Source organism: Crassostrea angulata, chromosome 7 (genome assembly GCF_025612915.1).
Source record: "Crassostrea angulata isolate pt1a10 chromosome 7, ASM2561291v2, whole genome shotgun sequence".
NCBI lineage: Eukaryota > Metazoa > Mollusca > Bivalvia > Ostreida > Ostreidae > Magallana > Magallana angulata.
The window spans coordinates 53,721,165-53,748,501 of NC_069117.1; the positions used below are offsets into that span (position 1 = coordinate 53,721,165).

The 27,337-nt window shown below is 32.6% G+C and overlaps 1 protein-coding gene and 3 long non-coding RNA genes across 4 annotated transcripts; 2 read left to right on the forward strand and 2 right to left on the reverse strand.

Annotated features, from left to right (window-relative positions):
- Window positions 1–1,033: 1,033 nt before the first annotated feature.
- Window positions 1,034–3,426, forward strand: LOC128157112 (uncharacterized). The gene is made up of 5 exons (XR_008239796.1): window positions 1,034–1,314; window positions 1,723–1,815; window positions 2,091–2,231; window positions 2,577–2,663; window positions 2,952–3,426. It is a non-coding gene; the product is annotated as an uncharacterized LOC128157112 (long non-coding RNA).
- A 1,284-nt stretch (window positions 3,427–4,710) lies between these two features.
- Window positions 4,711–6,893, reverse strand: LOC128157245 (uncharacterized). Its single transcript, XR_008239809.1, has 5 exons — window positions 6,585–6,893; window positions 6,095–6,175; window positions 5,671–5,809; window positions 5,453–5,539; window positions 4,711–5,169 (listed from the first exon to the last, which is right to left on the reverse strand). It is a non-coding gene; the product is annotated as an uncharacterized LOC128157245 (long non-coding RNA).
- A 5,838-nt stretch (window positions 6,894–12,731) lies between these two features.
- Window positions 12,732–14,117, reverse strand: LOC128156775 (uncharacterized). The gene is made up of 3 exons (XR_008239764.1): window positions 14,073–14,117; window positions 13,936–13,993; window positions 12,732–13,283 (listed from the first exon to the last, which is right to left on the reverse strand). It is a non-coding gene; the product is annotated as an uncharacterized LOC128156775 (long non-coding RNA).
- An 11,923-nt stretch (window positions 14,118–26,040) lies between these two features.
- On the forward strand, window positions 26,041–26,791 carry LOC128157411 (complement C1q subcomponent subunit B-like). The gene is made up of 2 exons (XM_052819935.1): window positions 26,041–26,251; window positions 26,343–26,791. The coding sequence occupies exons 1-2, from the start codon at window positions 26,059–26,061 to the stop codon at window positions 26,741–26,743; spliced, it is 594 nt and encodes a 197-aa protein (XP_052675895.1). The 5' UTR covers window positions 26,041–26,058; the 3' UTR covers window positions 26,744–26,791.
- Window positions 26,792–27,337: the final 546 nt, after the last annotated feature.

The following is a 27,337-nucleotide window of genomic DNA, read 5'->3' on the forward strand; positions in this document are numbered from 1 at the left end:
ATAGTCAAGTCAATTGTTTTTTTTTTATTCTTTTGATATAATTTATATGCTATTGATATGTATTTACAATTGAGGGTTTATTTTTAGTGTTAGTGTTATTATGAAATTCAGGAATACCTCATCATGTCAGTAATTCTTGCTTGGGATGTTTTCAATAGTCACAATTAACTATCTTGTTGTTCATTTCACTAATATTATCGTATTCTTATTTCTTGGAATATTTAAGGATACGTATGCACTGCGGATATTTTTGTCTGAGCCATTTTGTATTTTTGCCAGTGTTAGTTAAAAGTCATGTAGCGATCATGTGGTTGTCTAATTAGAGTTTTTAATACTTTCGACACACGCCACTGATAAAACTCTGTCTGCTGTCTAAAGATTGATTTTTTTGAACCTCCAGCAATGCAGGTGCTGACGATGTTCTCTGAGCTGTTTAAATGTATGGAACTGCTGTAGTGTCAATTGTACGGTTAATTATACACAGCTAATTGTGCCACATACGTTTCACATATGTTTGAACTTAACACACGTACAACATACGTTAAACATACGTTACACACATGTGAAATCAAACCGTACGTTAAACATATGTTGAGAAACGCATGGTTAACATACGTGTGATAACATACGTTCAACATCACATATGTTTAACATACGTTAGATTTTACATATGTTAAACATATGTGAATCACATGTTTTACATATGTAGATCTCAACCACATGTTACACATATGTTAATAAACACATGGTTAACAAGAGTTCTAAAATCCATGTTACACGTGCGTTAATAATATATATGTTTTACATATGTGTGAACTGAAGGCATGCATTTGAATAACTTTACATTAAAATTATCTGCATGCGCTGATCTAATGGGAGGGGGGGGTCGGAGGGATCCCCCCCCGGAAAATGAAAGTTAATGAAATTTACACAGTAAAATCATCGCAAATATGTCTCGGACCCCCCCCCCCCCGGGCAAACACAATTATCCTTCGGACCCCCCCCCCGGAAAAAAATTTCTGGATCCGCGCATGATCTGCATGTACATGTCTGATGTTGCTTTATCACTCATGTCTCTGAAATGAATGCATGTGAACATGTGTGAAGAAAAGCCTTGCTACTGTGCGTGTTTATTGGTTTAAACTCTGCATAAATAAAGTTGTTTCATTAACAGAAGCCACGTGTCTTCTTAAAATCAATTCGATAACGAATCCGGAATTAATACGAAATCGGTTTTAGTTTTGTCGATGACAAAATATACGTCACATTTTTACGTCACGGAGGCAGAAGATCGAACTGCAGGATTTAGCAGAGGTAATGATTGTCAAGCATTCGTTTTTATTTACTTGCATTTGAAAATTATACCGTACAATTACCGATGTCAAAAGAGTAAACATGTAGCACGGAGCTGTAACTGTGTTCTCCGGGAAAATTCGGGTTGAATAAATGACGATAAAAATGATGTTTCCCCAGAGAGCTACAACTAAGCAGCTATTTGGTTTAGTTAATATAGAAGAACCAATACTTATTAAAACCCATAAAATATATGTCGATCTTGGATAAGACGCATTTGAAAACTGAAATATTTGAAAGTAGAGAAAAACTAGAGCAAAGCCTATGCAAAGTAACGAGTAGGTCTTCCATTGCAACTAAGTGAAATGATTATTGAGTTGCCTCTATTAAGTTGTATTCTTATTGCATGGTAATTGAAATTTTTTATAGGCATGCACTGGCTGCTTGACATACCCCTGGAAGAGGACATCAACTAGCTAACAGTCAATGACAGATGTCTCTTTGAATTGATAAAATCATAATGTAAGTACACATACCATTGCATTTCACAATTTAAACATTTTTTAAGGGTCATCAACACCGCTGGGAAATTTTTTTCCATAAAAATCCAACCTAATAAATAACTCAAAGGTATGGATTTCTATGACATAGTTCATTAAAAGTAGAAGTCACTGGGTGTTCAGGATCATTAATGATAATCTGTTGCATGACACCTACATGTACATTTGTATTTCTTAGTAAGTAAGTGTAAAATTTTGATATATCTAATTATCTAATGCATGTATTATATTTTGTAGCAAATGGATATAATACAAAAATTTCAAAGATCTGTTTTGATGTAGCCTGAAGATTTTGTAATGAATGATCCAGGATCCAAAAGTTCTTCGCGGAGTTCAAAGACAGTTGCAATGTGGTTGCTAATTTAGTGACAGATTAAGGTAATTCAATTTAGATAAGAATTAATACAGGCATGTATCCAGTTACCCCCTATTTTTGTTGCAGCAAAGATTTTACTTAAATTTTCATATAAAAAGTGAATTATCAAGGAGTTGCCCCCCCCCCCCCAATGCATGCACACACACACACACTTTTCTGGGGACTATGTGAAACTATGTGCAAGTGTACTTTAGAATATCATTTCACCCAAATGATTCAAGCTTATTTGCATAAAAAATATTTACCTGTATACGTTGTTTTCCGCTTACATGTATAAATTATATTTTTTATCGTGTATTTAAAAACTCTAATGATTGTATGTACTTAAGTTTGCATTAATATTTTAGAAAGAAGTTCAAACAAGCATTGTCATGGGAAAACATGAAAAAGGAAGAAGTTGGAGGTGGACAAAAATCAGGATGAATATACTAGAGGTAAAAATTGTTTTGTCAAATTAATACTTGTGATTGACCTTCTATTTTACCCCCCCCTCTCTCTCTCTCTCTCTCTCTCTCTCTCTCTCTCTCTCTCTCTCTGAGAGCTTGCAAATAAAAGAAAAAATGATTAATTGTAAACTTTCTTCATGTTGTATTTGCAATAAAATCTAAATGGATCCTGTTATTCTTTAACAATATTGTTGAATAAAAATGCAACTGAGGCATTGACAAATTTTACTTTATCATAAAATGAAAATTAATGTAAAATTCTTTGTTTTTTTCCAGAAACTATGAAAGCACAGAAGAATGACAACAATATAAATCTAAATGTAATCATTCAAGGAATTAAAATTCATTTTTAATCTCGAAATTGTCTTTTTTCTGTAACTCTAGTTTTAGATTAACAAGAAGCTGGAAATGCAAAATGAATATTTCCAAAGATCCACTGAAGTAACTGAGTAATCAATTGAAGTGATTCAAGCAGCAAGATGAAGTATATCAAGAATGAACTGAAAAATTAAAAATATTCAAGTAATTCAATTTTAAGCAATTTACATGTGATACGTATGTAATTCATGTAAAAAACGTACGTTGGATCCACGTACGTAAAACGTATGGAATGTATCACGTATGTCTAACACACGTGTAACATACGTTTCACATATGTTCTTTAACGTACGTTAAACACACGTGGTACTTAAATCACGTTAAACGTACGTGAGGTCACATACGTATCACACATGTTTAACGTATGTGAAACGTATGTGGCACATTTTGCTGTGTAAGTAGTTTCTATCAAATGTGGTTGTAAATCTTTACAGACACGCTTAATTAATTGCTAATGATGAGCTTGGGTATTGCAATGTTCTTAAGTTCTGAATGAAGCCATTTTTGTTGTTTTTAAGTTACTTGCAAAACATTGCTTACGTCAAAAAAACATGTGTCTAATTGGAGAGCTTTTGATCTTTTTTCTAGTTTCTGTTGCTTCTGAGTTGAAAATAAATTCGTTATTGTTCTGCAAATTCCACAAGATCTTCTTTGTGAAATGCATGCTGATCTCTTGATTTATTTTGCGCTGACAGACCACCTTTAAGTTCTCATTTTTTTCTTTGTTAAATTTCCTTGCATCCTTCTCTTAAGCTTCACAGTATAATATTTTTGTTACAAATGAGTCCTTCATACACTACAAAACAATGAAGAATTACACACATTTATTTCATCTTAGTATATCGTAACTATTTATGTGAAAGATTAGTAAACCGATTTTAGATAGACAGAAAATGAGTCAATTGATATGAGAGTCGCGACTGATACGACTCAAATGCATTGATGTGTAAAGGAATGCTTGCAAGTTAATTTTTCCCAGAGGAGTTATCTCGCTTATCTCAATTTTGCTTTTCATCTCGTTTCCAACGTCAGAAATTCAAAACATTAAAACATGACATTTTAATCTGAAAATGGTGAGATTGTGAGCAACTAGGTAAGCAACAAATGGGGAACTCTGATGTTAGTAAAAATATTTTTAAAAATTTAATTTACATTTACAATTGCAATTTGAGTTCTCCACACCTTTGGGAAAAGGTCTGCTTACAAGTCCGATCTTTTAGATTAAGACTAACTCAAGTTCTATTAATAAAAAATAACAATATAAGCATTTTTCAGTTTAATAATTTGGTGGAAAGATAACCTATGCATCAGAAACTAACCAATAGTTAAGGACTTTTTATAACGTTTACACAAAGCTACTCACAACTATATTTTATCTATGATAAAAAGCAAGAGGTACAAAATATATACATTATGTACTTACCGTCTTTCCTGCTTTTCCCGTGATACCGACGGCATTGACACATTATTTTAAGTGTAACCAATGTTTATAAACTTAATTGCAAAATGTTAAGCGATTGATCAGTTAATGATCTCTATATTCATCTTAATTCCTTTCCTATGATTTTACATGATTTTTTCAGATACAGTTAACAAATCAAAACTGGTTCTAGAGAAAAAGAGTTTCATTACACAGCAAAATGTGCCACATACGTTAAACATGTGTGATACGTATGTGACCTCACGTACGTTTAACGTGATTTAAGTACCACGTGTGTTTAACGTACGTTAATGAACATATGTGAAACGTATGTTACACGTGTGTTAGACATACGTGATACATTCCATACGTTTTACCTATGTGGATCCAACGTACGTTTTTCACATGAATTACATACATATCACATGTAAATTGCTTAAAATTAAATTACTTGAATATTTTTAATTTTTCAGTTCATTCATGATATACTTCATCTTGCTGCTTGAATCACTTCAATTGATTACTCAGTAACTTCAGTGGATCTTTGGAAACATTCATTTTGCATTTCCAGCTACTTGTTAATCTAAAATTAGAGTTACAGAAAAAAGACAGTTTCGAGATTAAAAATGAATTTAATTCCTTGAATGATTACATTTAGATTTATATTGCTGTCATTCTTCTGTGCTTTAATAGTTTCTGGAAAAAAAACAAAGAATTTACCATTAAATTTCATTTTATGATAAAGTAAAATTTACAAATGCCTCGGTTGCTTTTTTATTCAACAATATTGTTAAAGAATAACAGGATCCATTTAGATTTTATTGCAAATACATTACAACATGAAGAAAGTTTACAATTGTTAATAATTTTTTCTTTTATTTGCAAGCTCTCAGAGATAGAGAGAGAGAGACAGAGAGAGAGAGAGGGAGAGGGGGGGGGGCAAATAGAAGGTCAATCACAAGACAAAATATTTTTTTACCTCTAGTATATTCATCCTGATTTTTGTCCACCTCCAACTTCTTCCTTTTTAATGTTTTCCCATGACAATGCTTGTTTGAACTTCTTTCTAAAATATTAATATAAACTTAAGTACATACAATCATTTAAATACATGATAAAAAATATAATTTATACATGTAAAGGGGGGGGGTGTGACTGGATACATGCCTGCATTAATCCTTATCTAAATTGAATTACCTTAATCTGTCACTAAATTAGCAACCACATTGCAACTGTCTGAACTTCGCGAAGAACATTTGGATCCTGGATCATTCATTACAAAATCTTCAGGCTACATCAAAACAGATCTTTGAAACTTCTGTATCATATCCATTTGCTACAAATTATAATACATGCATTAGATAAATAGATATATCAAAATTTTACACTTACTTACTAAGAAATACAAATGTAGGTATCATGCAACAGATTATTATTAATGATCCTTAACACCCAGTGACTTCTACTTTTTTCAAAAAACAGTCAATGACAATGTCATAGAAATCCATACCATTGAGTTATTTATTAGGTTGAATTTGTTTGGAAAAATTTTTCCCAGCGGTGTTGATGACCCTTAAAAAATGGTTGAAAAACTGTGAAATGCAATGGTATGTATACTTACATTATTCAAAGAGACATTTGTCATTGACTGTTAGCTAGTTGATGTCCTCTTCCAGGGATATGTCAAGCAGCCAATGCATACCTATAAAAATGTTTCAATTACCATGCAATAAGAATACAACGTAATAGAGGCAATTCAGTAACCATTTCACTTAGTTGCAATGGAAGACCTACTCGTTACTTTGCATAGGCTTTGCTCTAGTTTTTCTCTACTTTCAATATTTCAGTTTTCAAATGCGTCTTATCCATGATCGACATATATTTTATGGGTTTTAATAAGTATTGATTCTTCTAAATTAACTAAACCAAATAGCTGCTTAGTTGTAGCTCTCTGGGAAAACATCATTTTTATCGTCTTTAATTCAACCCGAATTTTCCCGGAGAACACAGTTACAGCTCCGTTCTACATGTTTACTCTTTTGCCATCGGTAATTGTACGATATAATTTTCAAATGCAAGTAAATAAAAACCGAATGCTTGACAATCATTACCTCTGCTAAATTCATCCTGCAGTTCGATCTGCTGCCTCCGTGACGTAAAAATGTGACGTATGTTTTGTCATCGACAAAACTAAAACCGATTTCGTATTAATTCCGGATTCCTTATCGAATTAATTTTAAGAAGACACGTGGATTCTGTTAATGAAACAACTTTATTTATGCATAACTACATAAAAAATTTAAACCAATAAACATGCACAGTAGCAAGGCTTTTCTTCACACATGTTCACATGCATTCATTTCAGAGACAAGAGTGATAAAGCAACATCAGCTGAGGCGTGTTCAGCCGCCAAAATTTGTGTTGCGGGTATAGGGAATTTTGGCGAGCGCTCGCGAGCACCCGCTCTGTTGAACACGCATCTGACATGTACATGTACATGCAGATCATGCGCGGATCCAGAAATGTTTCCGGGGGGGGGGGGGTCCGAAGGATAAAATTAATGTGTTTTCCCGAGGGGAAGGATCCGGGGTATATTTGCGATAATTTTACTGTGTAAATTTCATTAACTTTCATTTTCCGGGGGGGGGGGGGGGGGCTCTGACCCCCGCCCCCCCCCCCTACTTAGATCCACGCATGCAGATAATTTGTCAAGTTATTCAAATGCATGCCTTCAAACATATGTAAAACATATATTATTAACGCACGTGTAACATATGGTTTTTAGAACTCATGTTAACCATGTGTTTATTAACATATGTGTAACATGTGGTTGAGATCTACATATGTAAAACATATGGTTCACATACGTTTAACATATGTAAAATCTAACGTATGTTAAACATATGTGATGTTGAACGTATGTTATCACACGTATGTTAACCATGCGTTTCTCAACATATGTGTAACATACGGTTTGACTTCACATGAGTGTCACATATGTTTAACGTATGTTGTACATGTGTTAAGTTCAAACATATGTGAAACGTATGTGGCACAATTAGCTGTGTATTATAAATGACCTAAACATACCTACCACGAAAATCAATATGACTTTTGCTACCAAATATAAAAATATAGATAAATGTATCAAATTTTTTTTTTTTTAAATTAAAATCAAATACCAACAGAGAGCCCTTTTAACATTGAAAATTTACAGTTAATATTTGCCTTTCTCAATTCCTTTTCAATTAAACTCTACAATGTTTTTTTTAAATGTTTCTGTTTCCTTTCTCTTAAGTCTTTGTGAAAAATATTGTACACTAATGTTAGAAGCCCCCTCCCCCCCCCCCCACCCCCGCTCCCTCTGTTTGGCATTCCTGAACATGCACAAGGAGAACTTTGGAACATATGTTTACAATTTACTTTCTGACAAAATAAGCATATTGCATTTCAATCAAGTTTAATTGAGGCAACACGTATGCCAAGAAGCCGCATCTACAGTTTGAGGAGAGGCGTCTTAAGTATGGAATTTGGTAATTGCATATAAACGGTCATGACTTTAGCGAAATCAATGCAAATCAAAGCAAATGTAACAGCAGGAATAGACAATGCAATCTTACTAGTATTCAATCAAATCGATGACGCGATCGGTAGACTTGTTGAATGAAGCACACTGTAGATAGAAGGACCCAAACTTAGTAGTATTTTGATAAGGGCTAGCGATACAGACATCCAAAAAGCAATCGATTTTAAAATTTTCAAACAATTTAAGAATTTCAAGTGCCGTTTTGGTAACTGACAAGTGAGCAAATGTCAAAGGATATACGGTTTAGTGTAGTTGTATTTAACTCATATTTTCTTTTGAAAATTAATATACCTACAAGGAATAAGTTGCAAATTCAAAACGAGTCGTGCGTAGAATTAAAAAAAAATTCATTTTAAACCCTATCACTGCCTTAAATATTTTTTTTAGAAAAGAGCAACTAATTTTTCACTATTTAGACTATCAAACCTGTACCGATATTTGACTTTTATTAATTTATTTTAAACTCATCTATAAACAAAACCACGTTTGGTTATCAATAATAATTGTTTAATCTAGAGCTCTAACTTAAAGTACTCCTCCTAAAGACAACATTTCCTATCATTCATATCAACAGTCTCATTTGAAGTCATCTTTTCGTAAGTTCTATGGTCGCTACAACGACCTTGTCAGCAAATACAATCTTCCACTGGGTCGCATGCTGACTGATGTTTTTCATACTAATTGTTAGAACATAATTAATTACATAATTGTCTATGGGCTTTTCCGTTTTTTACCCGATTACGTCAAAGAGCACACGGCGGGTGTGAACGGTCAGCAGAGGATGCTTACTCCTCCTCGGCACCTGATCCAACTTCTATCTATTTGGAGGTCCGTGTTGCTCTGCTTTGAATTTGTATTTCCTTTTATGGATTTTTGAGATGGTTGACAGTTTGTTATTGTCATCTTTTCATTCACCCCATATGAACAATGATATATTTTATCTACAATTCTTAGAGAAAGAAAAAAAGATGCATACTTATTACAACGGCTATTTGAAAACATTCAAATCATATACCGTAAAATAGCTAAGCATTTTTGTTAATGAATTCTTTATTTGTATAAATACTAAGATATTCTAAAAATCGAGACATGAAGTGGCCTTAAAGATAAAGAAAGAAAGATAAAGAAAAAGATAGAGAATTATTCATTATTTGAATCGGTTTACGTCTACAATAGTAAAAGAGTCTTAAATAGATATTTAGTTGCTACAATTAATGTAGATTTGTTTTCCTTTGGAGATTATAAGCAATACAACAATGAAAATCTAGTCCATTGAAATACATAGCGAACAACTGTCAAATCTCCAGAAAGTGCACGACAAAAGCACCAATCACAGTCATTGCAAACACATAGCTGCTCAACGACGCATCACTGGCGCCGCCTCCTCCCCAACTTATGGAAGTCGTACGATAAGTAGTGGACCTATGAGAAGGAGAAGACATAGTTAAGGGAATGGTTGTGTTGGTGGTGGTGGGGGTGGGGGTACTGGCGGTGGCGTACACACAGGCTACTGTTTAAAAAAAACAACGGCGAATATATATATATATATATATATATATATATATATATATATATATATATATATATATATATATATATATATATCATATATCGTCATCGAAAGCAAGATTTTTGTCTTGCCTAGATGACCCAGTGGTTTGCGCAGTGGTCGCTCACTGCTAGGAGAATGGGTTCCAGAGGTCGTGAGTTCAAGCCCCGGCCGGGGCGGAGGTGGAGCTCCAAAAAGGTGAATTTCTCTGTGCTTTATGTATATCTTTATCATTCACTATGGGCAGGTATATGCCAATTTGAGAGTTATTGCTATGTTTGTACTTATTATATGTATATATCTGTGAAATGTGTATCGTCCCGATCCTCTTAAATTGTCGTTTAATTGCATTCCACCAGTATCTCAAACGACCGTGTAGTGAGCGACCAGTGCGCTAGTTTCCCTTCGTCATCGAAAGCAAGATTTTTGTCTTGCCTAGATGGCCCAGTGGTTAGCGCGGTGGCCGCTCATTGCTAGGAGAATGGGTTCCAGAGGTCGTGAGTTCAAGCCCCGGCCGGGGCGGAGGTGGAGCTCCAAAAAGGTGAATTTCTCTGTGCTTTATGTATATCTTTATCATTCACTATGGGCAGGTATATGTCAATTTGAGAGTTATTGCTATGTTTGTGATTATTATATGTATATATCTATGTAATGTGTATCGTCCCTATCCTCTCAATTTGTCGTTTAACTCCAGTCCACCTGTATCTCAAACGACCGTGTAGTGAGCGACCAGCTAGTTTCCCTTCGTCATCGAAAGCAAGATTTTTGTCTTGCCTAAATGACCCAGTGGTTAGTGCGGTGGGCGCTCACTGCTAGGAGAATGGGTCCAGAGTCCAGAGGTCGTGAGTTCAAGCCCCGGCTGGAGCGGAGGTGGAGCTCCAAAAAGGTGAATTTCTCTGTGCTTAATATATATATATATATATATATATATATATATACGAGGGTCAATAAAAAAATACGAAGATTTTTGTCATAGCTATGTTACTTAACGTCATATCATTACTAAATTTGGTAGACATAATTTAGCAATAGTTTCAAACAATTTGCAAGAAAAAAAGTTAATAAATTCCTTTATTTCTAAGAATTATTTAGAATCCTGCAAAAATGAGGTCACGGCGCACGGTAAAAATTTGTGTTATGTCAACAATAAACCATATAATGTTGAAAGTAATATCTCTATAAATTGGGCTTTAAACCGAATAATATTGAAACCTCAAATTAAGTTTTGTCTTGGTATTCTATGTTCCTAAAATTGATGGAATATATTGTTTTTTCGAAGAAATATTATTAACTAAAGACAGATAGGCCTCTTTAGAATTGACTAAAAACATCGACGTCGCCGGACGTCACGGCGCATCGAGAGGTACAAACAAAATAGATTTAACCTATAAAAAAGCCGACACAAGCTGTGAAAATGCTAAATGGTGCAAAAAATAAGTCAACAATTATTATAAGTTTGTGTTTAACTGTCATAAATTTTGTGGGGGTGGTGGTAATCGTATTTTGAATATAAAACAGTCCGAAAGAGAGTAGAATATCTGTAAATATTGGGTCAAAAAAATAAGTAACGTCAACCGACGTTCAGGGTTATCCTTGCTGTAAACGAAGAGATACTCGGTTAGAAAATTAAAAAAAATTGAAGAACTAACTTATGATTCTCGAACAAATGTTAGAAAATAAGATGTTAAGTGTTTCAGTGCAATTTTAAATTGTAAGGAGAAAGGCACAAGAGACTAAGCGTGATATAAAGATAGGGTATATCTATAAACTGTGCATGTTTAATCTTGACGTCATGTTTTGAACGTTCCCGTGCGCCGTGGTGACAAAACATGTTGTTTTTAAAAAGGGGTAACAGAAATACCGTTTCATCAAATGGACTAAAACTTCGCATATCAATAACATGAATGTTGGTGCACAGATTAATCTGTTAAGTATGACTTTCATGAAAAATATATGATAGACAGCCACATTGTCTTCGTATTTTTTGATTGACCCTTGTGTGTGTGTGTATATATATATATATATATATATATATATATATATATATATATATATATATATATATATATATATATATATATATATATAATTCTGTATAATTCTTGGTCTACCAAAGCCTCAAATAACACATGAACTTCTTTAAGTTTCTGCGCTACTTTATGATTCTGATTAATGATAATAGATAAGCATTAACATCATTTGAGAAGTTTCATGTAACTGCAAATCACCAAACAGTGTTGTAGAGACAGGAGGGACATTTAAAAATACACCATTTAACTTTCTTTGAAAACGTCCCGACCAACGAAAATACAATAAACCGATCTATAAACAATAGCATTATATTGTACCTGGCACGACTTAAAAGCCATCTTTTTACCTTGCGAATTTACTCTTTGATACAACGAGACATAAGATGTGTGATGCGCATTTCACCGCTTTATATATCCACAGACGTAGGTTTATTGCGAAATTTACTATTTTTAATAAGGTTCCAAAGTAATTGCAATCCTCTTGATGAATTACATGTACTAACATTTGTGGGTAAAATTACCCAAAGAATCAATCGCATTCTTGTCTGTCTACAAATTACATTGAACTTATTATTATCCACTTTCAAAAAGCGTAATTTACCACTTAAAAATTAATTATCTTTTTACCTGCATAATATTAATAGATAGTATTTTAGCTTGGTGCGATAAAAACACGTGTACATACCCAATATATCAATTAGTCAGAGGCCGTTGTTCACCTGTTTACCTGTGTTATTGCCTCAAAAAGATTCGTATGTGGAATTCAGAACAATAATTGATAGAAATATATTTGATATTGAAAATTGATGATAATCATTTGGCAAAAAGGCGACGGAAATTGTTGAATTCAATGTCCTATGAGTGGAACAAAGAACTTTGACTTTTATAAGATAACAGTCAAGTTTTTACTGAAAAAAATTGACTTTTTACCAAGGCAATAGTTGCATTATGAATTGCTACAATGCACCATTAGATTGTTTTTCGTTTAACTCTGTTTAAAGGAAAATACTGTCCACAATAAAAATATTATTGCCAAACAAATTTACCATCTTGACCGATACTAGTAATATCTGTTTAAAAAGAGAAAGAGAGATACATTTTGCAATGATGTTTTTAATACACTAAACTCAATTAAAGCATAACATTAAGAGTGTCGATTAAGAATGTTCCTTTGAAAGATTAAATTGAATTACATGATATGTATTTGGAACAAATTCAATATTTTTCATGCATTTCATGATTTAAACAGGCATGAGAAAGCGGCCTTAAATGCAATAAAAATCAAACAAATATTTTCTTTTTTACAAATCATTGTACGTTATTGATTGTCAGGAAGATTCTACGTTGAATGTAATCTACATATACAATATTTGATTGTCTTATATTTTAATCCCTAACCAATACAGATAAATAGCATTGCATGTCTCACTTTGAAGATCATAGACAACAACAGCCTCAAAAAGAATAGGCAATGAACAAGGTGACCGTCAAATCTGTACAAATTGCCAGATAAAAGCACCAATCATAGTCATTGCAAAGACATAGCCACTCAACGACGCAGCACTGGCCCCTCCCCCTCCTCCCCACGGTGTATAGTAGTACGTAGTCGTAGTGTAGGGAGTAGTGGGTGAGTACGCACAGGCAACTATATATATAAAAGAACACAACAAAAGGAACAATTATACAATAACAACTGAAATGAATTACACGTAGTATATATTACATTTATGCATAAAATCAAACCTTTATTGAAATTTGATTAACTATTGGTACACGTAACAATGAAAAGATATATTTAGATTTATATATGCTAAAAAAAATAATATATGTAAGAAAAACATAAACTTTATCCAATCTATAAATTATCAAAAATATTCTGAATGTTCAAAGGTGACTTTTTAAACTGTAACTGAAAGCAATTGGTATTTGTAGAAAGGTTTTAAAGGTTGATCATCGCATTTCTATACAATTCTGTGCAATTTCTAGCATACCGACTTACAGTCCTGAAAAATCTCTTATTTTAATAAAATTCAGCGGTATCTTTTATGTTCTGATTAAAGCATTAACAATTCAGAATGGTGCTTTAGTGAGTCATGTCCCAAAGCACTGTTGTATACACATTAAGACTTTCTGGAGTGAGAGAAGTCTTTAGACTGCTCAGTTCGTACCAGTAATGAAGCATTGCATTTTGAAAGCCCGGTTACAATACCATTACCAAAGTACAAAATTTTTTATTAAACTGCAAAACTATGAAAAAGTAAAAAGTATTTAAGATATTAAGTAAATAAAATGTTTACCTTTGACAGTAGTTATTGCCATTAAAATGACAAATATAATCTAAAGTAAAGCCTTCATCTGAAAAATAAAATTTAAGGTAAAAACTAATACACTTTTCTGCAGAATATAGTTAAACAATCATCTAAGTTGCTGTTACCTTGCACCTTTCCTCTCTGGCACCACGTACGTTATTGTTTTCGGGGCGCATTTAACACCTTTACTTCTATATATACTAGTAGGCTGACATTGGATTATTGATAAATTTACGACCTTTAATATTGTTGCAAAGATATTGCAATACTAGTTATAAATTACCAGCCAACATACATAGGTTTCTACAATAATGTGTATCTCTCTACAAAATTACAAGGAACTTCCTTATTTAAATTTCTTACATAAATATAGATCTATAAGGTTTTAATATAAAAATCTTTTTTTTTACCTGCACGGTAATAATAAATAATGTGACAAAGTGTAAGTATAAATATTTACAATAAAAATGTGATGCAGTAAAAACAAATCAAATTGTAATTGAATTGATGTATTTTTCATGTGTATTTCTATGTCTTGGATATTAAACAGAATAAGGTAATTAAAGTCAACTTTGTCCCTCACAAATCAGCATTTTAATTTTCGGATACTTTACCTGGAGGCAAATTGATTTTTGATCCCTTTCACTAATATATTTTCACTTTCTGATCACATAAAAAGCTTTGACTAAACTTATTTAAAATTTCCATTGTAAAAAATGACGCAGCGTTGACGCAGAACAATATCTTTGTCAGTAATTTGTCTTGATATGTATGTTTCATTGATAAATACTGTCTAAATTGTGTCGATGCGTTTCATATTTTAAAAAAACACAGAACAAAAAAATGAAATATTCATTAAACGGAAGAAAAACCACAAACTGTGGCAAAAAAATTAATAATTGTAATGATGTTATTGAGAATAAGAAACATTCTATAAATTTTTGTTCTTCAAAAACTTTTAACAGTGTTAATGGTAAATTAACTAACCTAGTTTTTTAAACAACCTGAATTATCAATTGAATTATTTCTTCCATGCTAAATAAGTTCCGAGGGCTACAACTAAATTTTGGACATTCTTTTTTTGAGCTATTTTTATCCAATTTCACTCATTTCCTTGGCAACAGGAAACGTTAAAAAAAAATAAACCACTTTTGTCACGGAGCAGGGTGAATCGTGAAGAATCAGTACAGATCCCCATTCGTTGAATACAGGGCCACACCAAGTTGAACAATGTAGTTAAAGATTCACTTAATCAATTAAAGATGTAACAGCGTAAGGCTTAAACTTTCTTCACAAATATAACCATTATCACATCATAATTGTTGCAAAAAATGACACAAGCCAGCTTTTGTCCAAGTCATAAAAGTTTAACATTTGATATTTTAGGGTTAGGTACAATTCGTAGTGTGTGTTGTTTTTTTTTAGATTTGATTTATTGAATTGAAAAGAATATGTTTGTATAAAATGAATTGCACATGAATGAAATTATTATATACAACTAGATCTCGTTACGAGTAACGAGTAGGTCTTCCGTCCGATTTTGTTTTTTATAATACAATGAAATATCGATACTCTCTGCCAAATCTAAGATCCTGGTGAAACTAGGATTTTCGTCTCGAGACCGGAAACGGACGAACGGAAGCGATTAATGAAAATAAAAGCTAGGTTTTTTTTAAACATTTGCCTAGTGTACATCACTGTTAATTATCCTAGATGAAACACCAAAGACAATCGGTTAAACTTGTTAAAAACATGATTTGTATGAACTCTTCTCGTGAGTACCAGAAGAAAAGAAACTTCAGACTATGGTCTACCTATCCTAAAAATTTCATATTCATATCTCCGATAGTTTTTTAGATGAAGCGTGCACAAAATGGGTCGAAAAGGTGACAAAATCAACAATAAATCGGTACCGGAAGTGACGACGGCAAAAATATTAAAAGCTAAATAAATTCAGATCACTTCCTATTATCTGTGAAAAAAGTGTGTAAATCGGTTGGATAGTTTCCGAGAAACCGCTTGCACAAAATTTGTGGGAAAAAAAATAATAACTAGACTCTTGTTGCTCTAGCAACAAAAAGGTCTTCCGTTCCTCGTGAATTAATCTGTTCAAAAAGTCCATTTCTCTTGTAAACAGAAAATTGATATGATATATACTGTAAAGGAATTCCCAAGAAATAAACAAACAAAAAAGACAAAATGTCAATTTTTGAGTACTTTCTGAGACGACCGGAAGTTACGTCGGATCATACAGAAGATAGTAAACATATCTTTATACATTGTTTTGTCTTTCCTCAAAGTTTGGATGTTCAAGATTTTTTAGTTATAATATCTCGTTGATAAAAGGTTTTTGTCTCGGGACCGGAAACGAACAAACAGAAGTGATTTAAGAAACTGAAAGTAGATATTTTAGTACATTTACCTACGGTACGTTACTGTTCATCAAATTGAGTAAAATGTAAAAAAAAAACCCTCAAGTTAAAAAAAACTTCTATTGCTTGAACGCTTCGAGTGAGATCCGGAAGTGACGTACGACCAAATGAAACCCGTTAAACACATGTTCAATCAAATGTCCATTATCCATAAAAGGTTTGTGTCTTGATCTCTCACGGTTTCTGAGATCTTTTTAAAAAGAAGGCTACCTGAGATATTTGAGATGTCTCTCAGGAAGTAGAACTTTTTTTGGTTTTTTTACTATGTGAAGATGACCTTTTGTATTTCTATAGCTAAAATTTACTTCCATGCTTAATAGCCAAAATATTTTTTTTAAAAACAAAATTGGGTGTACTTCCTGTGACGACCGGAAGTTACGCCGGATAAAACAAAATAGTGTTGACACATGTACATACATAGGTCAATCATCCCACAAAATTTGATCGTTACCGTTTTTGAGATTTCGTCGAAATACGGATTTTTGTCTCGAGACAGGAAACGGACAAACGGAAGTGCTCAATATAAATTGTATTAAATGTTTCTTGTATACTTGCCTTATCTTTGCGTTGTTGATATAACATTGCAAAGATAACCTATGTATAGATTTATACTTATATATTTATTCTATTGAAAATAAATTTATTGCGTAAAAATAATTATATTTGAAGTGCTTCCGGTGACGACCGGAAGTTACGACGAACAAAACAAAATAGTTTAAACACATCTACAACTATAGATCTATCATCTCACAAAGTTTCGATTTTCAAGTATTTGCCGATACTGAGATCTCGAGGGAACAAGGTTTTTAGTCGCGGGACAGAAAACGGACGACCAGAAATAATTGTTTTAAAAATGAGAAAATCCTTTCGAGATATTATCATTCTCTATCAGTCCTGAAAACAGAAAAATCTATCGAGCCATCTCTGAGAAATTCTGCCGACAAAAAAGGGGGGAAAATAATAAGAAAGAAAGAAAAAAACACTACAATCACTATAAGGTCTTCCGTTGGAAACGGAAGACCTTAAATACATTTTAATCAGTCCTGAATAACATTTTTTTGAGAAGGTGTTGGCAATGCGACCAATATAAAAATTTATATCATTACAGGATACTGTATCATTAGAGGTTGCTACAAAGCACGTTTTAAAAACAAAATTTAAAGAGCGTATTTTACAAAGGGCTTTAATTTGTTACAATGGAACGAATCTGCTAGGAAAAATTTTGGAGAGTTTCAATCGATATGAAGTTCTATGGATTTCTCAAATCAAGAAGAACCCTGATGCAACATATACCCATTAATCTGCTAAAGATATGAACGGTTTTTTACACCTTGCACAATTGTATATACACGTCTTTTTTTTTAAAAGGTGTAAAGTGCAGCCAGGTGTTATGTACATACAGAAATTGTTCATGCTGTGAACAAAAAGCCAAACTGTGTTTGCCTTATTTCGTTATAATAATGTAATAACAGGTGCAGGGAGAAACTCCTGGAATCGAACTGTCAGATGAGTCTTCGATTGCATGGTTGTTACAGGAATTCGATTTTTTTCTACACTCCATCAAAGCCTTTAAGTCATGCAGGTGTTATCAGCGATCAAGTTATTCACATCAATTGAAAAATAATCCTTAGAGATTATTAGACGATATAATAGAATTAAGATCATCTTAAATATTTAATTGATAACCTTTTGGAATTATTTTTTTTCTTTTTATATAATGGGTAAATAAGCTTAATATGTTTAAAGTAAAATATATTACTTGTTTCTTCGCTGTCATCATTCTTAAACATCAAACAAAAATGGTTCATCTGTCTTAGAAGACAGAATTTAAATTCAGCAAGTTTCGATGACAAACAACGCAAGTTAAATTGAACTTAACTAATATGTCATTTGTCAAAATCTAGTTGTCGTCTAACCTTATTACGTAATTATTTATGAGAGAAAATACAATCAACAATGACAAAAATATGCATATCGTTGTTGTCACTTCAACATTTTTTGAAATAAGAGAATTTTCGATTACATTGCTGTAACCCTTTTTAATTTTTTACTTTCATAATATACTGTCAAGAAAACAGAGAGTAGATTGCGCAACTGTCCATACCCCCAGAGAGAAACTCGGTCGCTTCTGGGTATATAGAGGACCAAGGGTACAACACTTTAAAGTCACGAAGAGCCTGATTGGACAATTGGTAGCCATGTATTTTTTTTCAGTGAATAATATATGATTATAACAACTTAATTATTTGTTTGAAACTTCAAACAATATCTACAATCGATTGACAGTTCACAAACTGTGATAGAAATAACCAATGAGAAATGATAAGCTTAAACCATTTTTTAAAAGTAATTTCGCACGTATGCAATTTAAAAGTTTCAAGTCTTCATATTGCATCATAAAATAATCTTCAAATTATTTTCTACCAAAACCTTATATAAATTAAATACAACAGCGAATGAAAGAATTTTGAATTAGAAAGTTTTTATTTGATAATTTATTTGACGATAATTTTACTCAAATGGTCAATATATATTTTTATAGATGTATAGATAAAATGATAAAACCTCACTGAAATTAATCTTAGGTCTGATGACACTTTGCAAGAGTGGGTAGTCGTTCATTTTTAGTGAATATCTACAAATAATGGTTAAAAACATGCACACACAAAAAATCTTGAACTACACCACTAATTTCAAAACAAAACCTATGCTGAATTAGACTTTTTTCAACTCCATGCGCTTTTTAAACACACACACACACACACACACACACACACACACACACACACACACACACACACACAGATCTCTCTCTCTCTCTCTCTCTCTCTCTCTCTCTCTCTCTCTCTCTCTCTCTCTCTCTGGTACAGTTCATGGTAACCAATACAATCTATTTTCCATACATTTTGATTCCAGGTAATATACAATCTCTACAAAGCTTCGCAGGACCTTGCAACCATAAATTCAGCTTGACATGCTGTCATGACAATAACTGTGTTTTAAATGAGTAGGTTTGATACGTTATCTTAATCAAAGATTACGTTATCGTACCCTAGAAAATAATTTTAGAATCGAAACTACCTGTCTTTATCTACCCTGAAATACATGAGATTTTTTCAATACTAAATCAGTTTTTAAATCATGTCCTTGTTTGTATTCAAAATTAATCATATAACTGGCAACGCGTGGAAGATTAAATTTTCCTTGTTCTTTAATTACTTTTGCGATACACTTTTTATTGATACTGTGCTAGAAACGGTGTGAATTTCCATGGAACAGCTATCCATGGTGTATTGACTTCCATGTGATCTAAACCTTGAAACAGAAAAAAAACAAGATTACAATATTATGAACGAACTAAGCACAGATAAATGATAGCTTTGAAAACAGTTTAAAGTTCAAATAATGTGTTCATGTATATTTGCACGAAAACAAATTAAGAAAAATTGGCTAGATGTTGATTTATTTTCTCTGTAGCTTAAACATTATAATCCGTTTTCCTATTTAATGGGGAAGAAAATACTCAGTAAACTAAATGAAGACCTTTAAAGCACATAGAGTTCACTAATGAATTAAATACAAAGATATACATTTGACAATGATCTTGTTTTTCCAACACTTTGTAATTACGATTTTCTTGTGATTCAAAGTTCAGTAATTTAAAAAAAGGAATAAAAAGTTGATTTTTCAATATCTATTTTGAGTTGTATCCATTTTAATTATATCAAGAAACAGTACTTGTACAAACGTAGAGAAAGCGAGAAAAGTTTTCTTTCTTTGGTGTTAAACTGAAGTATTCAAAGTGCAAACCAATACTTCCTTATTGGAAAACGATATTTCTGATAGGTTTAACGATTCCTTTTCTTTTCTATTTGATTAGAACCGATACAAATGTTGCATTATTTACCCCTTTGTAAATTATGAAATTTTATTTGAATATTCACAAAAACTGTGGACGAATAACATCAAAGTGAAAATCATAATACGATTCAAAGCAAAGCGTATCACAGATGGTTGAACTATTACGTGTAGTTTACTTGAAATTTTGTTTGCTTATCTGTCTTTCAGCATTGTTTGGTGTATAAAGAAAGGAGTTGTAAAATAGACGATAATTTCAGAACTTTGAACAAAACGCCCATGAGCCACAACTTTCGCTCAAGCAACAATATCCAATTTTGACCAAATTAGTTTAATCCTCTGTCTCAAGACGTTTTACATCACGTTCGATGTTCATTAAAAAAAGCCTCCACCCAGCCACCCACCCCGGGAACTAAGTAATACCTTTAAAGATTTTCCTTAACACCCCTCCATTTTTTTGGGGGGGGGGCACACTGTTAGAAAAAAAAAAAAAAACTAATCTACTGCGTTTTGCTTAGCAAACGACTTGAGTCTACCCAGGGAGGATGACTAAGTTGTGCTAGATGTTATAAAATCTTTCGAATGGATTAAAGGTGACATTCTTTTCATTATGAATATCTGTCAAACTTTTGAAAGGTGAGATATAGAAGGCTAAGTGGTCAAAAAATAAACCAACAGATCTTACTTAATTTTTTAGATATGTTGTCTTTAGCTATTAAGTATCAGTAAATAAGAAAAATCCATATACATGTACGAGGGCGAATCATAATGTACGAAGACATTTACCATATATTTTTACTAAACATCATATCATCATCAGTTTTGGTAGACATAATTTAGCAACAATTTTAATAAATTTAAGGTCAAAAAATTAGATATGATTGTATTTCTGTATATCGAAGAAAAATTCAAAATTTGAAACTGCAAATAGGAGATCAGAGCGCACGGCCAAATTTTGATTTAAGTTAACAATAAACCATAAAATGTCGAAAGTAATGTTACTAAAAATTAGGCTTAAAACCAAATAATATTTAAACCTTGTATTGAGTATGGTTCTAATAATCAATGAACCAAATTATGACGAGATAAATTGTTTAGTTAAACATAATTCAGATACTTAAGACAGATTGTCCTCATTTAAATTAACTTAAGGAAGTACAAAACAGATAAGTATTATTTTCTGAAAATTTGATGGACATAAAATCTTAAAAATCGCAAATTTCAGCTCTCTTCTATGAAAGAACCACAGGTTACAGTTTTTTAAATGATAGAAGGCTAAATTACATAAAAATCAAATGAACACCATTTAAATGCAAGTTTCAAAATTATCAAAATGCCTTCTACCTTAATTTCTTTCTGTCTTGAGTTATTGATGGGTATAATTCATATTTTATCTTAAGATACTGGATAGAAATTACTTATACACAATGTTAAGCCATTATTTGTGTATTTGAGAACAATTTCAAACAAATTTAGCTTTTTAAAAAACCTTACCGTCTAATCAGAAGTTAGTTAATTATCAAAGAAAATTTAATTCTTTTTTATATAAATGTCGTCTTCCTTTACATGCAAAGGCCTATGGAACTTTTTTTAATACGTGTTTTCAGCATGTGTACCTTAAATTGAGAAATGCGTACCACGTTCTTGTTAGTTGATATCGACTATAGTAGGGAAAAGAGATCTTAGGAGGGCTGTATTATTTTAGTAAAATAAAAGTTAATACCACAACATTCCACAACATTCAGCATCTTATTTCACTGATATTAGTTTTACCGTATCTAATATGCAAACTTGTATTTTCTACCAATCACCAAGGAGAGGAAGTGCACAACCCGGAGACTAAAAATTATTTCAAAGAAGACGGTTACAAGGAAGACGATAATAACTAATTTCACGACTGATTCGTACTATCATAAAAAGATGAAGTCGCCGGACGTAACATAACAAGGAAAAGTGATAAGAATTTGGATTTCACTCGGGAAAGCAAAGAAGCAAACTGTTAAAATCCACCGTGACTATGACTATGACGTCAAGTAAAGATTAAATGTAACACAATTTTTGGATGATGAAAACTGGATTTTGACCACCAAACAACACGAATATTAAATATCAGTAAATATTTGGTTCAAAGAATTAGTAACGTCATCTGGACGTTCAATGTTTCCCTACAGAGAACGAAGATATATACAGTACTAGATACAATCTCGTTACGAGTAACGAGTAGGTCTTCCGTTCAATTTTCTAAACAATACCATTAAAATATCAATGAAATTTCAGAATTTCCACTCAACCCCTCCCTTTTAGATAATGTATACGATTGTTAATATCCTTTCGAATGCTTAACAAAAAGTTTTGCTTTTTCACATACAACACATTCAAGATTCACGATTTAAGTCCCCTAGAATCTGTAATTACATCATCAATGGGTGTGACAATGAGTATTACAAACTGATATTGTTACGATCAACAACTTTACTTCTATAATGCATTACAAAATCTTGATCGTTTTTAAGGTATGTGTATGAAACTTTACGAGTCTCTTGGCCCCTAATTACAGGGGCCAGCCCCTTTTTCTTGAGTTCATTCAAAAGGTCCAACGATTACTAACATTTTTTGTTCTTACAACCATCTTAAATTGTTGTATATACTTTAGATACAAATGATTGAATATTTAAGGGGCAAGCCCTCTAGATTCTTAATGGGGGCAGACGTTGGTGCTTTGATTAATGAAATCGATTAGAATCATCAATGCAAACATTTTCTCTTCTACAATGCTTAACAAAATATGTCTCCTTTTCTAGATATATTGCGTCATATTTTAAGTACTTTGGCCCCTAAAAATCCTTAATTGCGTAATAAATGGGCGTGGCAATGACTTTTTCTGATAGATATTGTTACGATCAACAACTTTGCCTCTATAATGCATTACAAAATCTTCATGGTTTTAAAGTTATTTGTAATAGAGTTTACGAGTGTCTTGGTCCTCAAATAAAGGGGCCAGCCCCTTTTTCTTGATTTCTTTAAAAAGGTCAAAAGAATACTAACATTATTTGTTCTTACACCCCTCTAAAATTGTTGATCATTTCTGAGATACAAATGATTAAATATTTTAAGGACAAGCCCTCTAGATCCTTAATGGGGACAGACATTGGTGTTTTGATTAATGGAATCGATTAGAATCATCAATGCAAATTTTCTCTTCTACAATGCTTAACAAAATATGTCTCCTTCTCTAGATATATTGCGTCAAAGTTTAAGTACTTTGGCCCCTCAAAATCCCTAATTACGTAATAAATGGGCGTGGCAATGATTTTACCTCATAGATATGGTTACGATCAACAACTTTGCCTCTTTAATGCATGACAAAATCTTTATCGTATTTAAGTTATTGTAATAGAGTTTACGAGTGTCGTGGCCCCTAATTTAAGGGGCCATCACCTATTTCTTCGTTTTCTTGGAAAAAACTTTTAATTCTCTATCACTTTGATTATATATGTCTTAAGAAAATATAAACTCATAAAAAGATACAGATCAAAACGTATGAAAATTTTGATTCAAAATTCAAATCCAATTTTCGAGCCCAGGCGAGCTCCTAAACATTGCGCCACTGGCGTAAAAAAATGCAAGGCATAACTTCAAACTATGGTCTACCTATCCTGAAAATTTTATATTCACATCTCTGATAGTCTCTGAATTTATGTCTGCACAAAATTGGTCGTATAAAATTTTCAAAATCGGCCGTAAATCGGAACCGGAATTGACGATTTCAAAATTTAAAATAACTTCTAGAATTATGACCACTGTCAATCATCTGTGAAAAAATAGTCGAAATCGGCCGAATAGTTTTCGAGATATCGCGTGCACAAAATTTTTGGAAAAAAATAAGAAGAAGAAGAAATAGTACGAAAACTAGATCTCGTTACGAGTAACAAGTAGGTCTTCCGTCCGATTTTGTTTTGTATGATACAATGATATATCGATACTCTCTGCCAAATCTGAGATCCTGGTGAAACTAGGTGTTTTGTCTCGATACTGGAAACGGAAGAACGAAAGTGATTAATGAAACTAAAAGCTGTTTTTTAAATACATTTACCTAGTGTACATCACTGTTTATCATGCTAGATGAAACACCAAAGACAATCGGTTAAACTTGTTAAAAACATGAATTGTTTGAACTCTTCTGGTGAGTTTCGGAAGTGACGGTTGACAAAATAAAACCCGCTAAACATATCTTTAATCAAATGTCTATCATTCATTAAAGTTCGTGTCTCAATCACTTACAATGACTAAAATCTCGCGGGTATCAAATTTGTAAAAAGGCAAGGTACCTTAAATATTTGATATAACTCACCGGAAGTAGAATATGTTTGCTTATTTAACATATAAAAGATCGTGTAATGATATACCGGTATTCATTCCTTGTAAAAAAAAAAATAAGGGAAAAAAAATACGTGCTTCCGAAGACGACCGGGAGTGACGACGATTCAAACAAAATAATGTAAACACGGAAACATACTAAGGGCTATCATCCCACAGAGTTTGGTTGTTCAAGTCATCACCGTTTTTGAGATCTCGTGGAGTCATTGTTTTTGTCTTTTGAAAGGAAACGAACGAACAGAAATGCTCAGTGAAAATAAAAAGTTAATATTTCTTAAACATTAGACACTTGTACTTTATTGTTTATCAATTTTACTAAAATTACCAAAGAAAAACATTTAAACTTTCAAACAGTTTGATTTGCTGGAAACCTTCCGTTGAGGACCGGAAATGACGGTTGACTAAACGCATTTTCTATCAAATGTCTATTATCTATATAAGTTTCGTTTATTGATCACTTGAATTTCTGAGACATCGTGGGTAAAACATTTATTTAAAAAACGCTTTCTGAGATATTCGAGATATCTCACCGGAAGTAGATTTTTTGGTTTTTATTTAACATCGGATACATGACATATATAAGGAATATTACCTATATATCATTTCTATATGAAACGAATTAAATGGTTGAAAGACATCTACAAATATATGTCTATAATCCTATAAAGTCTGAATGCTCAAGTCCTTTTCATTTTTGAGATCTCAATGTCACAAGTCGCGGGACAGGAAACTGTCGACATGAAAATGAACTTTGAAAAAATGAAAAATGGATACTTGAGATATAAATTTCTTATATCACTCCTGAAAATTTCAAGAAAATCTATTGAGTCATCACAGAGAAATCGTGTGTACAAAAAAGGGGAAAAAATTTGTACTCAATTTTCGAGCCATAGTGAGCTCTTAAGAACGGCGCCAATGGCATAAAACAAAAACAATAGGCACAACTTCAGACCATGGTCTATATGTACCTATCCTGAAAATTTCATATTCATATCTCTGATACTTTGTGAGAAGAAGCGTACACAAAATGGGTCGTAAAAGTTACAAAACCAGCGATAAATCGGTACCGAAAGTGACGACGGCACAAATATTAAAAGCAAAATAAATTCAGATCATTTCCAATCATCTGTGAAAAAATGGTTAAAATCAGTTGGATAGTTTCCGAGAAATCGCGTGCACAAAATTTGTGGGGGGGAAAATAATAAGAAGAAACTGTACGAAAACTATAAGGTTTTCCGTTGGAAACGGAATACCTTAATATTGCATGTCATCCGTTTTATGTTTACAATAAAACTATTTAGTCCTAATATTTTTGTTATGTTATATGATAATGGGGTTATAGCGTGATGGTAATTATGTGACATATGTTGCATATGTGCTGATATAAACCAACGGAAGAGGGCATTTCCACTCTCTCTACATACACGTTAAGAACATAACAAATATGTTTCGAACACTGGTATTTGCGCTGCTATTCGGGTTCCTTGATCTTAAGAAAAGTAATGTTGCCGGAACCTCACAGACAGGCATACAGACAAAGGTTGATTCACTGAAGTCGTTAATCTACGACAATACCAAGGCCACAGTGACCTTAGACTCAACAGCCTTCAAGGAGCTAATTAAACTGTCTTCATCAGGTAACACTTGCATTGGTAAAAGCTATATTTCTTTCCAAAAAAATCTTTAAAAACAAATGATGTTTACAATTTTCAATTGATATTACTACAGAACTACCTAGATCTTTACGCAAAGTAAGCTTCTCTGTCAACATAAACTCATCCTCACTTACACTGGGGGCAAGACAAACAGTGAAGTATGACGCAGTGCTGACAAATGATGGAAACGGATATGACGACAGAACGGGAGTGTTCACGTGTCCTGTGGCGGGAATCTACATGTTTGTCGTCGATTCTTTATCTAATCCCGGGATTTGGTTGAATCTTAAAGTCAACAAAATAACAGTGGGTAGACTTCATGCGTCTCCTTCGCTCAAAGTGGACTTGATTCAAATAAGCAGGACAGTGATCGTAAAGCTGAAACGTGGGGATCATGTCAAAGTTGAAAATGTTCAAAACGGCGGTGTAATTTACTTTTACATGTACTCGGGGTTTTCAGGTACCCTGTTGTAATAATCATTGATTTTAATATGAAATTTACTATTTTGGGGGGCAGGCGTATTATTTTTTTTTGTATACCAAATAAAAAAAAGGAAATGACTAATCTTATTTTTATGTTTCTAGAAATAAAAATGGTAGCATTTCACTTATTCTTTTTACGTCTAAAAAGAATTTTTAAAAATGCAATGAAAGTTATAACGTCCGAATGACCTTTTACATATCCAAGCGGAAGTAGCTTTCATCCAAAATTGAGTCTTCAAGTTACCAGAATCTGTTGGGGTTTCTTTTTTGTCCAATATCAATAGGATTTATATATATTTAAAGAGTTCAAATATTACATTAATAGGAATGAAAAACCACCAATCGTACATTCAAATCGTAAAATGATATCTTTGTTATTTACAACGCACTTTGAGAAATTACGCACTTTGATTTTTTTCCAATGTGCGTAAAATTTGGGCTCAAGTCAACGCGCTTTGAACAATATTTTTCAAAGTACATGTACGTTGATATGGCTGATATTAACGCACTCTGAAAAAATATGTTAAGTCGTTTTAAAAGACCCTAGAATATGATTTTTGACCTAGTTTTGCTCGATAAGATTAT

Excerpts from the sequence above, each read along its gene's own strand:
- LOC128157411 (XM_052819935.1), top strand. The coding sequence starts at position 26,059 with ATGTTTCGAACACTGGTATTTGCGCTGCTATTCGGGTTCCTTGATCTT. Across the intron at positions 26,252-26,342 it reads AATTAAACTGTCTTCATCAG|AACTACCTAGATCTTTACGC; the intron begins GTAACACTTGCA and ends ATATTACTACAG.